The sequence below is a fragment of the Mustela nigripes genome, chromosome 14, assembly GCF_022355385.1.
Source record: "Mustela nigripes isolate SB6536 chromosome 14, MUSNIG.SB6536, whole genome shotgun sequence".
In the NCBI taxonomy this organism is placed as follows: Eukaryota; Metazoa; Chordata; class Mammalia; order Carnivora; family Mustelidae; genus Mustela; species Mustela nigripes.
In genome coordinates, this window is record NC_081570.1 from 15,717,205 (window position 1) to 15,730,658 (window position 13,454).

The window sequence follows — 13,454 nt, forward strand, 5'->3', positions numbered from 1 at the left end:
TGTCTACAGGGTGAAGAAATAAATAGGAAATGAACTTATTAGCTTCTGTTTGTTGCTTCCTCCTCTCTCTCCCTCTTCCCAGTGCTGGCAGCTGTCATAGGTATATACTTGCCACTCCATTTGCAGTAATCATGTTTGTTTTAATCACTGTCACTTCTCAGGAGAGGTAGTGACTAGTATAGTGTTTAGAGCAGGGGCTTGGCAGTCATACCACTTGGATTTAAATTCCAGTTCTGCCATTAACTGGTTGAGTAATCTTGGCCGACTTAACTTTACCGAGCTTCACACTTTTCTTACCTGCAAAATGTACAAAAGTGTGTAATATGTTTAGAACAGTATATAGCACATAGTAAGAATTATTTAAGTATTTGCTCCTATTATTATTAGTTGAGAACACTATTAGGTTAAGCCAGTAATTGAAGCAGCTCTGAAGTATCTTGATTCATGCGCTCTCAGTATCTAACATGAGTTTTTCCTTACTAAATATGTAAAATGCCTTGTTGATACCCCTAATTCATGTAGGTAATTTTGATTCTACTTTTAGAAGAAGTTCACTTCTAGATGATCTAAAATGTTCTCATGTTGCTGGTATTCCTTGTCTTGCTATCATGTGAAGTAGTAGTTCTCAAGCTTCACTGTACATTAGGATTATGTAGGGAGTGTTGAGTTTTTTTTTCTTTTTTAAAGATTTTATTTATTTATTTGACAGAGATCACAAGTAGGCGGAGTGGCAGGCAGAGAGAGGAGGAAGCAGGCTCCCTGCTGAGCAGAGAGCCCAATGCAGGGGGCTCCATCCCAAGACCCTGGGATTAAGACCTGAGCTGAAGGCAGAGGCTTTAACCCACTGAACCACCCTGGTGCCCCAGGAGTGTTGAGTTCTGATTTAAGATTTGGGGTGAGGATCTAGGAATCTGAATTGTTAATAAACCCATTCCAGGTAATTCTGGTTGTCTGATAATTTTGGAATTACTGATTTAGAGGCTGAATTCAAACATGTAGGTAGTGATGATTTATAGACTAAAAACATTTAAATAATTAGTCATTTAACAGTAGTGATTGGCTGTATTTTCATAATAAATTATTTTGTTAACACCTGTTAGGTAACTTATTTTTAGGAACTACTCTGTAAAATACAGAAATAAGTTACAGGAAATAACAAAAGAAAAGTTCAGAAGTCTTCAGGGGAAGAAATATTTGGGTGGATTTCTTGTTTCATTTATTTTTGTGTGTGCGTCATTAGCTAAATAGCAAATATATTCGGTTCATTTTAACTTACATTTTTGGTATACCTATTATGTGCAAACTGTGAAAAGTTTTGATTCGGTAATCCACCAGTTTAAGTTTTGACCCACAGGATGAAAATATGATGTGAAATAGGATCGATTTAACTAGCACACTTGGTAGATGAATTTTTGTATATTGGATATGTGCTATGAGCTGTGAGGTCTTTTTATTTAATCTTTATAACAGCCGTGCAGGGTGTTGATGTAATTAGTTCTGTTTTACAAATGAAAACACTTAGGCAAAAAGAGGTTAAGAACCTTGCCCAGGTCACTAGTAAGTGCTGAGCAGAGATTAAAGCCCAGTTTTCCTGGGGCGCCTGGGTGGCTCAGTGGGTTAAAGCCTCTGCCTTCGGCTCAGGTCATGATCCCAGGGTCCTGGGATAGAGCCCCGCATCGGGCTCTCTGCTCCGCAGGGAGCCTGCTTCCTCCCCTCTCTCTCTGCCTGCCTCTCTGCCTACTTGTGATCTCTGCCTGTCAAATAAATAAATAAAATATTAACAAAAACAAAAACAAAAAAAAACCCCAGTTTTCCTGACTTCAAAGTTAAGAACATTACTGTTACTTATAAATGAAGTTCATGTACTTTGGATATTCTTTTCCAGCTTTTTAGGCAGGACACACAAAGAAGGACCCAGGTGACTTGGGGGGCTGTTTATTCTTCTGGTACAGGAAAAGATAACAGACTTCTGAAAGTTCTGAAAATAGTAATGTTTGTTCAGTGATCTAGCCAGACTAATTCAGAACACATCTCCGTTACACAATCTATTACCTTCCATTGGAAAACCTTAAAGATTGCCCTCAGAAAGTTTGTCATTTAGTTTTAATGAATTTGTGCTTAAGAATACAGAGAGGAGAGACACCTGGGTGACTCAGTTGGTTTTGTGTCTTGACTCTTTATCTAGGGTTGAGTCTTGATCTCTCGGTCATGAGTTCAAGACCTGTGTATGCTGGGAGTAGAACCTAATTTAAAAAAAAAAAATGCTGAAAGATTATGAGCCCATTTGAAATAGTGTTACCTTTGTTCCCAAACTTAGATTGTAGATTTCTTCTAGTACAAATTGTGTTGTATCCATATGTTTTACTTCACAGTTGGAAGTTTCCTGGTGGCCAGAATGATTTCCCCTCTCTTTTTAAAGATTAATTTATTTGAGAGAGAGAGAGAGAGAAAGAAAGAAAGAGAGTGGTGGAAGGGGCAGAAGGAGAGAATCTTCAAGTGGACTCCCAGTGGAGCACGGATCCCGACTCAGAGCTGGATCTCACAATCCATGGGATCGTGGCCTGAGCAGAGAAACCCAAGGAGGTGGGCACTTAACCAACTGAGCCACCCAGACACCCCAAGAGTGATCTCATTAACATATTCTTATTCTTCACTGGTGTCAGAGAGAGATACTAAGTTTAAAGTTTGCACAGACAGAACCGGTATTCTAAGACTGCTGTTTGTGATGGGCTGCTGAAGACTGCTAATTTTGGTGGAATTTCCAAATATATTTTTTTTTTTTTTATTTTTTTTTTTTAAAGATTTTATTTATTTATTTGACAGAGAGAAATTACAAGTAGATGGAGACGCAGGCAGAGAGAGAGAGAGGGAAGCAGGCTCCCTGCTGAGCAGAAAACCCGATGCGGGCCTCGATCCCAGGACCCTGAGATCATGACCTGAGCCGAAGGCAGCGGCTTAACCCGCTGAGCCACCCAGGCGCCCCCAAATATATTTTTAATATATAAAAAAGGGAATTCAGTGTGAATCTGATGTAAATTATTCTTTTTAAATACAGTTATGAATGAAAGCACTTCTCTGGAGTGTTTTAGACTAGCTCCAGCCTTGTCCATCACAGCTTGTGGTAGTTGTGATTTTAGCACATGAGGCAGTCATATTCATAGTTCTGATCATGGGAACTTCTTGTTCTCAGTGTCGGCTTTCTTATTCCCTAGGGAATCTTACAAAAATTTCAAGAAACGGTGGCTTTTACCCCCATTAGAATTTTGAAGCTTATAAGTGGCCTGTTGATTTTGTATTTTCTTGTTAGTATGGTATACAGAATGAAAATAAGGAGCTTCATAGGTAGGGATGACAATTTGATTTCAACCATGATTAAAATTTTAGAAGAAGCATTTTATTTACCTTAGATGTTTTTGAAAGAGCCCTCAAAAGTGGTCAGTTTTACTGTAATTTACTAGAATTTCTGTGGTGCTAATACAGTTTTCTTCTGCATTTAACACTTCTAAATTTAGGATATATTTAAAAATCATTGGCTTCTTAGAGTCTGTGAAAGATCGTAATTAGGATATCAATTCTGCTGTTTTAACAGAGAAATCCAAAATACTAGGGACTTAATGGAAGAGAAATTTCTTTCTTTCTTCTTTAAGAGTCCTGGAGGCGGTCCAGGGCTGGCCCTTCCTATTATGTTACTCATCCTTAACATGTAATTTGTGTCTTGTGGTTCAGTATGACTGCGTCAGCTCTCATCATCACGTCTGCATTCCAGCCTACAGGCTGGAGCAGGGAGACTGTTCCCTTTGCTATTAAGGCGACTCTTGAAGGTTGTTTCATCTGTAATTTCCACTCCCCTTAATCACAGTGGTCACATCCAGCTGCAAAGGAATTTAGGAAATGTAGTCTCTCTTTATTGGGGACCACATGCTTAAGTGAAAATTCTGTTACTAAAGAAGAAAGGAAGAACTGGCAGACCGCTAGCAGTCTCTGCCACAGTGGTCGATGATTACTTTCTGCCCAGTATTGTTGATTAAACTCTACATAAAAAAATCACCTGGTAACAATAATCAGGAGAAATAGAAGATAGAAGGACTGAACTTGAAATAGATTTGTAGGCACCTGGAAAATATTCTGTAGAATATTCTCTGCTTACCTTTCTTTTCTTCACTGTGAATTGAAAAGAAATTCTACAGAAGACCTTATTATTATTTTTTTTTAACCAGAACATTACGCTTTTTTTCAGCAGTAGATTGAGGAGCGTGAGAAGACAGCTATTCTTCTTTTCTCTTCTTTATTATTATATAAAAGACATTCTTTAGGAGTAATTCTCTATAATTTGTACTCGGTGTGCTAAATTATTTTGATAAATAATTTTGATTTAGTTTAGGGTTTAAGATCTTTAACCTTTAATATTATATTAGTATGAGTGCTTCTTCAGTGCATTATAAGCAGAAGGGAAAGAACAAGATAAAAGGAGGTTAAATAAAGAGAAATACAATCAGGATGATTTTGATGAGGAATGGGAGAGTGTATATTTCCTGTAAGTTACTCCTACTGTATCTACAGAGATGTTAACAATTTGTAACTCATCATGATTAAGAGTTGTGATGGATACTGTAGGACAAAGTAGGCATGGCAGTCAGCCCAGTTAGGTGGTTCTGACATTTTTATGTTTAGTAAGGTGGTGGTTTTGGCAACCCCTTCAGGATTGTAATTGAACTAGGACTTTATCTTAAAATGTAGGAATACAGGGCATGATGTTTCTTTTTTATTCTCCCAGAAAAATTTTAAAGTTTTCATTGATGGCTTGGTGGGTGGCTGGCCTTGGTTTTAGCTCAGGTCATGATCTCAGGGTCCTGGGATTGAGCCCCATGTTGGGCATCATGCTCAGTGGGGAGCCTGCTTTGAGGATTCTCCCCCTTCTTCTGCCCCTCCCCTGCATGCATGCTTTTTCTCTCTAAGATAAATAAGTCTTAAAATTTTTTTTTTTTTCGTTAGCTTTAAGATGCCATTTATCCTGATTTCTTAGATGTCAGAATGTGGAGGGGGGGATGACTGGTAATGATTTTAAGAATCCTTCAGTAAAGACATGTTCTGATTTTAGAGATGTTTATTTATTTATAAGAGATTTTATTTATGGGGGAGCCCAAGTTGGGGGGATGAGCTGAGGGAGAGGGAGAAGCAGACTCCCCTCAGAGCAGGGAGCCCAGTGTGGGGCTCCATCCCAGGATCCTGGGATCATGACCTGAGGAGAAGGTAGATGCTTAACCAACTGAGTCAGGCACCTGATTTTAGAGATGTTTAAATGTGAAAGCAAGCATCTATGAACTGATGAAATATAATAAATCTTCAGTGCATTTGTAATCAGTAGCTTCTTACAGTGGAGAACTATAGTAAGGTAAACTTAATTTTATCTGTTCATAAGTCAGTGTGCTTTAGAGTGATCTCTTTATTATAAATGTGTGGGTTTTGGCCTCTTCGTGCCATGAATATTGAGTTAGTAACTAGGCAACCTGGTGTCAAAAGAGCTGCTGAGACCAGGGATCACCCTGATCTTTTTCCAGTTCCTCTGTTACAAGGGGTTGGTGGTGGTGCTCTGTAGCCTGTGGGTTACAGCCTGAGTAACTGTAGCTCTAAGAGTGGATAAATGGACCAGCCTTTAAATCAGTGACTTCTGTATTACAGTCTAGGACAAATATATGCGTGCACATGTACACACAACTGAAGAAAGAGTTTCACACAGTCACGTGGCACACTACATGGGATTCATTCTGAAATGGCCTCTTCTCTTTCTTTTTTTTTTTTTTTTTAATTTTGTTATTAGAGAGAGCACATTGGCAATGGGGGAGGGGCAGAGAGAGGGAGGGAGAGAGAGAAGCCCATGCAGGCTCCACACCCAGTGCAGAGCACAGGGCTTGATCTCATAACTTCTTGAGATCATGACCTGAGCCAAAATCAGAAGTGGGACACTTAACTGAATTACACAGATGCTTCCTTCTCTTTCATTATAGAAATAAATATGCTGTCCCTTACCCTACTTTGGACTTTTAAAGACGTTGAAAACAACAGGGATCAGAAACTTAAGAAAATTGACTCTAATTTGTTATTATGACTTTAAACTAGTCACAATTTTTCCTTTAAGGTTCTTTCAGCCACAGTAGTTGGGGTGCTAGTTCTGTTCTTGCTCTGAATGAATCTTTTGCTAGTAGAAGAAATAAAAATAAATATATCACTACAAATGAAACAAATGTCCTTCATCTTTTTTGTAGGTCATCACTGAATTTTGAAGTATTTTAAGTGGATACAAAACTGTTCCAGCAATGCAGACAATTAAGTGTGTTGTTGTGGGTGATGGTGCTGTTGGTAAAACATGTCTCCTGATATCCTACACAACAAACAAATTTCCATCTGAGTATGTACCGACTGTAAGTATAAAGGCTTCCATTTGCTAGTGAAATGTTTTCTGTTTGGATCTTTTGAAAACTCTGTGTACTGAAATTTTTCTTTTGTCTGCCTTTGTGTCCTCTTTTTAAAGATCTGTCATGGGTAAATTATATTCACTTTAAAATTAACAGCTGAAAAATCAGTAAAGAGTCAGAGGGGTGATAACAAGGGTTTGCAAGAAGTGCTGGGAGACCAAACTCCAATAGACAAGATTCTTCAAAGAGTGATGGTCTCAGTTTGGAGAAGTATGCTCAGTGTCTTGGAATGAGATGACTTTGGGGGAGGTGGGTGGATAACTTGGCCAGTGAGGAATCAGTGCTTGGAGGTCTAGGATGCTTTTTCGGGTCTTGTAACTTCAGAGAAAGTAGTATGTGTCTCCGTTTATTTTCTGTAGGGGGTAGAAGAGGATCTCATGGAGCTGTTGTCTTAGCAGTAAATGGAGCTCCAAATTGCTTTTAAAGGGCAGAGACCTGTTTTTGTTAGGAGAACACTAGCAGAAGCCTTTGGGCATTCTCTCCCACAAATGCTATGCTTTCTTTCTTTCTTTCTTTCTTCCTTTTTTTTTTTTTTTTAAAGATTTTATCCATTTATTCGACAGACAGAGATCACAAGTAGGCAGAGAGGCAGGCAGAGAGAGAGGTGGGGGAAGCAGGCTCCCCACTGAGCAGAGAGCTTGATGCAGGTCTCGATTCTAGGACCCTGAGATCGTGACTTGAGCCGAAGGCAGAGGCTTAACCCACAGAGCCACCCAGGTGCCCCCCACAAATGCTTTTTATCAGCTCCTTAGAAGAGTAGGGGGAAAATGGGAATAACAAAGACAATGAAGTGAAAGAGAAGAGTTCTTTGGAGTGACACTGACTTGTGAAGGAATGTGTTTGGAAGGATCCACTGTTTGTTCCAGGTTGGGTGACCCAATCCAGTGGTATAATGTTGTTAAACACAGGCGTTCCTTCAGTATGCACGCTGAGCTAGGGTTGGCCTGGCTTTCAGTAAGCACCTATGTTAAGTGAGTTATTTTAGGGGTTATGAAGAACCTATATATGATTAATATGAAATTAGTATTGTTTGGATGTAAAAAGGAAGAAAATGTCTGAATACTTCAGGTTAATCTTTTTTTTTTTTTTTTAAGATTTTATTTATTTATTTAACAGACAGAGATCACAAGTAGGCAGAGAGGCAGGCAGAGAGAGAGAAAGAGAGGGAAGCAGGCTTCCTGCGGAGCAGAGAGCCCGATGCGGGGCTCGATCCCAGGACCCTGAGATCATGACCCGAGCCGAAGGCAGCAGCCCAAACCACTGAGCCACCCAGGCGCCCCACTTCAGGTTAATCTTAAGAGACATGAACATTGTTAAGAGAATGAATACAGGTTAAAGGCTTGGTGATTTTGTTTAATTAGAATTGACAGTTTATAATATCCCGAAGCAGATTAAGTGAGTGGGCCAAGGCTGTAGGAAGCAGAAAGGTTAAGTTTCTTGGAGGGGGAGAATTTGAGGTATAATTAAATGTAAGATCATATTTTGGGATTGACCCATTTGTGACTGGGACATGGTAAGTGGAAAGTTCTGAGGTTAAGAGGGACTTGTAGGGGATTTTCAGAGATACAGGAATCTTGTTTCAGAGTGAGGACAGCTATTGGAATTTTGGCGTTTCAGTCTCCATTAAAATTATTTTCTTGTAAACATGATTTCTGAGTCTGTGTTATGATTTCTGTCATGAGGTGTTCTGTTTAAGGGGTCTAGCAGGTGTCTCATACATGTGTTTGTATGTGGGTATCTGAAAGACGGGTTAGGTATGACTTAAAAAATAATCTATATGGTTGAGAGCTTAACCACATTCATTATAGTTTTCCTTGTTTTTTTTTTTTTTTAATTAAATATTTATTTATTTGAGATAAGCAAGAGAGAGAGCATGAGCAGGGGCAGAGGGGGAAGAGGGAGAAGCAGACTCCCTGCTGAGCAGGGAGTAGGCCGAAGGGTTTCATCCCAGGACCCAGGGATTATGACCTGAGCTAAAGGCAGACACTTAACTGATGGAGCCACTCAGGTGCCTCTTTCTTGTTCTTGTTATCAAGAACTGACTTTCCTTTAACTACCACCTGCCCGGTGCCCTTGCTTTCACTCTTGTTTACAAACAATTCATTAAAGCTTGAACCAGAAAGTTAGAGTTAGATGAAGCAGGGCTGATCTGAAAATATAACATCCTTCTAGTTGGAAAGATTTTCATTTGTCAGTTGGAAAGATTTTCATTTGTCAGTTCGGAAAAATCCATGAATTATCGTTGGGTCTTTTTTCATTTAGCACCATTACCTCCCATTTTCACAAATAATTTAGCACAACCAATATTAGTATATACAGAGTTTGTCATGGGTTTTAGAGTATTCGAAAATAAAAGCATCTAGTCACAGAAGGTCTCTTATATAAGAACCATGAAGGTCTCTTCAGTCATGTGGTTTGTATTCAGTAACATAAGTTTTAATCATGAAATCTCAACAAATAATCTGCCAGCCTTTTCTTGGACACTTTCCTTGACTTGAGGGAACCTTAATTTCTTTCTGATGGGCTTGTTTGTAACAAGGCGCTTCTTGTCTTGAACCCTGAAAGGAAGAAGATTTTCATGGATCTAGGATATTTAAATTGTAGATTAAAATGAAAGGGTCTGTGAAGAATTAATTTCTTAGAAATCAGATTGAGCATTAAGGTAAACTGTAAGCTTACTGTCTCAAAGTTTTAAACTTGAAGAGGATTGTTTTGGGTAGCTCGGGACTCTGCTTCTGTGACACCTCTAGCTTTTCTGTGGCTTTTAATCCAGGCTGCTGGGGTAGAGCAGACCTCTCAGAGTACATTCCCTGTCCCTTTTTCCCAAGAATCATTTAGTTCATGCAAGGGTTTAGTTGGCAAGGTTTGTTATATAAGAACCATTTGGGCTAAGAGAGGTTTAAGTCTTAGGAAGGAAATATTGCCTTTACTTAAGAGTTGTTCTATCCCAATTTGACCATCCCCTTGCATACTAATGATGTTGTATTTTTGTGTTTTTAGGTTTTTGACAACTATGCAGTCACAGTTATGATTGGTGGAGAGCCATATACTCTTGGACTTTTTGATACTGCAGGTGAAAACTTGGTATCTTTTATGTTTTAGTCTATAAGTATTAACAGTTGCTGGTTGTCTGTCTTTTTTTTGTGGACATTTTGGGAAACTAGCATATTAGTAAACCACTTGCCTTTTGTTAATACTTTAGTAGGATTGGATATCGTGATGGCCGATACTTGACTCAAGAGGCAGTCCCAGAGCTGGAATCACAATAGGAGTTTGGAGTTCCTTGGGTGCATGGTGTGGAAGGAAATAAAGTAGGGTGAAATAAAGTACATGTGCGGATAGCTTCTTAGATAGTTTGTTATTTTAACTATATCTGAAACTGCTTTGAACATGAACCAGTACCTAGCTCATATTATTGACCTTTGAGGTCAGTTTTTGAAATTGAAGGAATAAATTGCTTTCTTCCTTAAGTATACCCAGTTTCTCAGTGTTATTTCCTCGTTGTTTTAACAGTGGCTGCACAGCTTAATTTCTGACTTCTCTCTGTAGTCTCAGTTATTATCAGCTTAATTAGCCAAAGGAAAATTTCAGAAAGGTAATCTTTTCATATTTAGGAATTCTAAGTGCTTCACATCTTATGTGTGCTCCTCTCCCTCTCTGCCAGCTGCCATACTGCCCTGATGGAGTGTGGTGTACTGCTCACCTTTAGGGACTGTCTAGATTTAGTTGGGAGGGTGAAATGGAGAGACAGTGGGACAGTGGTAAGCAGTTCATTTTAGAGATCAGTGGCTTTCCAATGTTGGTTTAGGCCCTGAAATGTTCATGAATTAAAATTTACAAGAGTAATGGTGTACGGAAGGAAACTTGGAAAATAGAAAAAACAATGACCTGTACTTCATTATAGGTGAGGGATTTTTCTGTGTTTGTGTGTGCCCTTGGAGGCAATCTGTATGCAGAAAAAAGATAACTTATGGCCTCTTGGGGTTGAAAATTAATTTTATATTTTATTTTAAAATTTCAAGTCAGTATTTAATCAGTATTTTGCTTTTTAGCTGAAGTGAAGTATAATACAATAGAATTCAGTCATTTTATGTGTCAGTTTGAGTTTTACTGACTATATAGTCATGTAACCTCCACCATTATCAAGGTCTGTCACCTAAAAAATTTTCTTGTGTTCTTTCCCAGGCAGCCACAGCTTTGCTTTCTGTCATTGTGGTTTTGCTTTTTTAGAATTTCATATAAATGGAACCTAGTAGTCTTTTGTGCTTGGTTTCTTTTACTTAGCATCATGGTTTTGAGATTGATCTATTTGTATGTATCAGTAGTTTTTCCTAATTGCTGAGTAGTAGTCCATATTGTGACTATAGCACAATTTGGTTCTCTCTCTACAAGTTGATGGATGTTTGGGTTCCAGTTTTTAAGTGTGTGAATAGTGGTGCTGTGTACATTTGTACACAGATCTTTGTATGGACATATTTTATTTCTCTTCAATATTTAGTTTTGGCGTGGGTAAAGCTTTAAATTTAGTTGTATAACTTAATAAATTTTTTAAATTAAAATAGTCACTTTTACGAATAAATCATTCTCAAGGTGGCCAAGGGTCCCTTGATTAATACTGGTTTATTTAACTTATGTTGACAAGACTTTAATCCCAGTCAACCTCATTTACAACTGTGTTAAATATCTTCTGGTACTTTAATCTGCATTTATAAATTTAATATATTCAGTTTTCTGTTTTAATCAATTCAATTTGCTTGACCTGACAAGTAAAGCAACCCCAGGCTTTTATATACAAAGCTTCAATTAGCCTGATAACTTAGATTTCCTCTGTTTATGTTTTAATTTATCACAAACAGTATTTTTATAACCTTTATAAAATTCTTAATGCTTTTCAACAAAAAAGTTCCAAGGTTAAGATCAGTTACACATTTTAAATTGGAATCAGAGAACAAATCTTATCATGTTCTTTAATGTGGCAGATTATTATAAATATTATAGGCACGGCGTGCTAAATAAGGATAGATTATTCCTAAATGTAATGAAAAATTAACAATAGTATTTGATTTATTTCATCTGTTAGATTCTGAATCTTTCTGGGTGTTAAAAAACATTAAGGAAATGATTTTACTAGCCCAGCAAGTTGGGGGGTTTGACAAACATTGGAGAATTGGGGCAGTAGGCATCCATAGTGACTCTCTGTCTTTGATAGACTTAAGGGGAGACTTGTATCTTCTGCAGAGGCCTTAATTTCAGAGTCCCTGTCCCTGGTTCAAGTCATGCCATTAACTCAGTTTTTTTTTCTGCTAAAGCTTTCATCCCCATTGAGATGGCCTTGGACTATTTGCGTTTAATCTGCTGACTTTTTGTAATTTTGTTCTGAATTCTTTTTATAGCATTCCTGTCTCACCTCTGGCTACAATTCTCTGTCTTTTTTTTTTTTGAAGTGTGAAACAAAAACGGACAAGGGAGGACTGTACTTCTCATACAGTCTCTAAACCAAGCTAATGGCTTATGTATAAGGGGTTTAGGAGGTTCTGGCTGCAACTCTTATCGATACATTTAATACCATTGAAGATCAGAGATAGGTGGAAACACCTGGCTGGGTCACTCAGTGAAGCATGCGACTCTTGATCTCAGGGTCATTTAAGCCTCAAGGTAGTTTAAGCCCCAGATTGGGGGCAGAGCCTACTTATTTTTTAATTTTTATTTTATTTATGTATTCATTCATTCATTCATTCATTTTTAATTATTTTTATTTTTTTGAGAGAGAGAGAGAATGAGCAGGGAAGAGGGGCAGAGGGAGAGAGAAAGAGAGAGAAGCAGACTCCCTGTTGGGCAGGGAGCTCTGCATAGGACTTGATCCCAGGAGATTGTGACTTGAGCTGAAGGCAGACACTTAACCAACTAAGCCATCCAGGCGTCCCCTATTTTGTAAAACATTTTAAAAAAAGATTTTATTTATTTATTTATCAGAGAGAGTGAGAGAAAGATTAAGACTGAGCAACCAGGGGAGTAGCTGGCAGAGGAAGCAGATTTCCCACCAAGCAGGGGTCCTGATGCAGGACTCATTCCTAGCACCCTGGGATCATGACCTGAGCCAAAGGCAGATACTTAACTGACTGAGCCACCCACGTGTCCCTAGAGCTTACTTTAAAAAAAAAAAAAAAAAAAAAAAAAGGGATCACAGGGCTGTCTCTGTCACAGCTTTTATTTCTGTCTCTGTGGTCACAACAGTAAATTTTTGCTCATGAGATTCCCCCCACAGCTATTTTCTTCTTTTTTCCCCTTCACATGTTGTACTATTGTGTATTTCCTTCTGTATTTAGCTTTTTTTTTTTTTTTTACTTAACATGTTTATCATGTTAAGTTGTTCTGTAATTGTTGTATTGTTTATAATCATTGCTCCACTGTCAGTTCCTTCCTGTGTCAGACTTTTAAATGTTATTCTTTATTACAAAGATGTGGGTTTTACTTATAGGGAAAAATAATAACAATGTAGATAAATAAAATAATGAAAAAGCATCTGTATTCAGAGATGTCTTAGTGTATATCCTAAACAGAGCTCTTCCTATACGCTTGTATTTATTCTTAGGGAAAGGGGATATTATTACCCCCCACCCTCCCGACCTTCCCTTTCCTCTTAAAACAACATGGTGATGTCTCTCAAGGTTGTACTTGTGTGTCATAGTCCTGGTAGTAACATGGTAGTCTTATGTATGGCAGATCACACCACAGTTTAGTTTCTTTTGTTAATGTTTGGGATCTGTTCACAGTATTTTATATTAAGACCTTTTCTGGGTCAGACATTTTTACATTTTGACACACATTCCTTTTTGTCTTTTTTTTTTTTTTAAAGTGGACACCTAGCATAAAACCCATGTGGGGTTTGAATTTACCATCCTGAGATCAGGACCTGAGCTGAGATCAGGACCTGAGCTGAGATCAGGAGTCAGACCCTAAACCAACTGAGCCCCCCAGGTG

The 13,454-nt window shown here is 38.2% G+C and overlaps 1 protein-coding gene across 3 annotated transcripts in view; it reads left to right on the top strand.

The window, feature by feature from the left end:
* CDC42 (cell division cycle 42) overlaps positions 1-13,454 on the top strand; it is a 48,923-nt gene that overhangs the window by 24,291 nt on the left and 11,178 nt on the right. For all 3 annotated transcript variants that reach the window (XM_059376569.1, XM_059376570.1, XM_059376572.1), the window contains exons 2-3: positions 6,264-6,419; positions 9,474-9,546. In XM_059376569.1, the coding sequence (XP_059232552.1) occupies positions 6,315-6,419; positions 9,474-9,546 (178 nt within the window). In that variant the 5' untranslated portion in view covers positions 6,264-6,314. The remainder of the gene's footprint in view (positions 1-6,263; positions 6,420-9,473; positions 9,547-13,454) is intronic.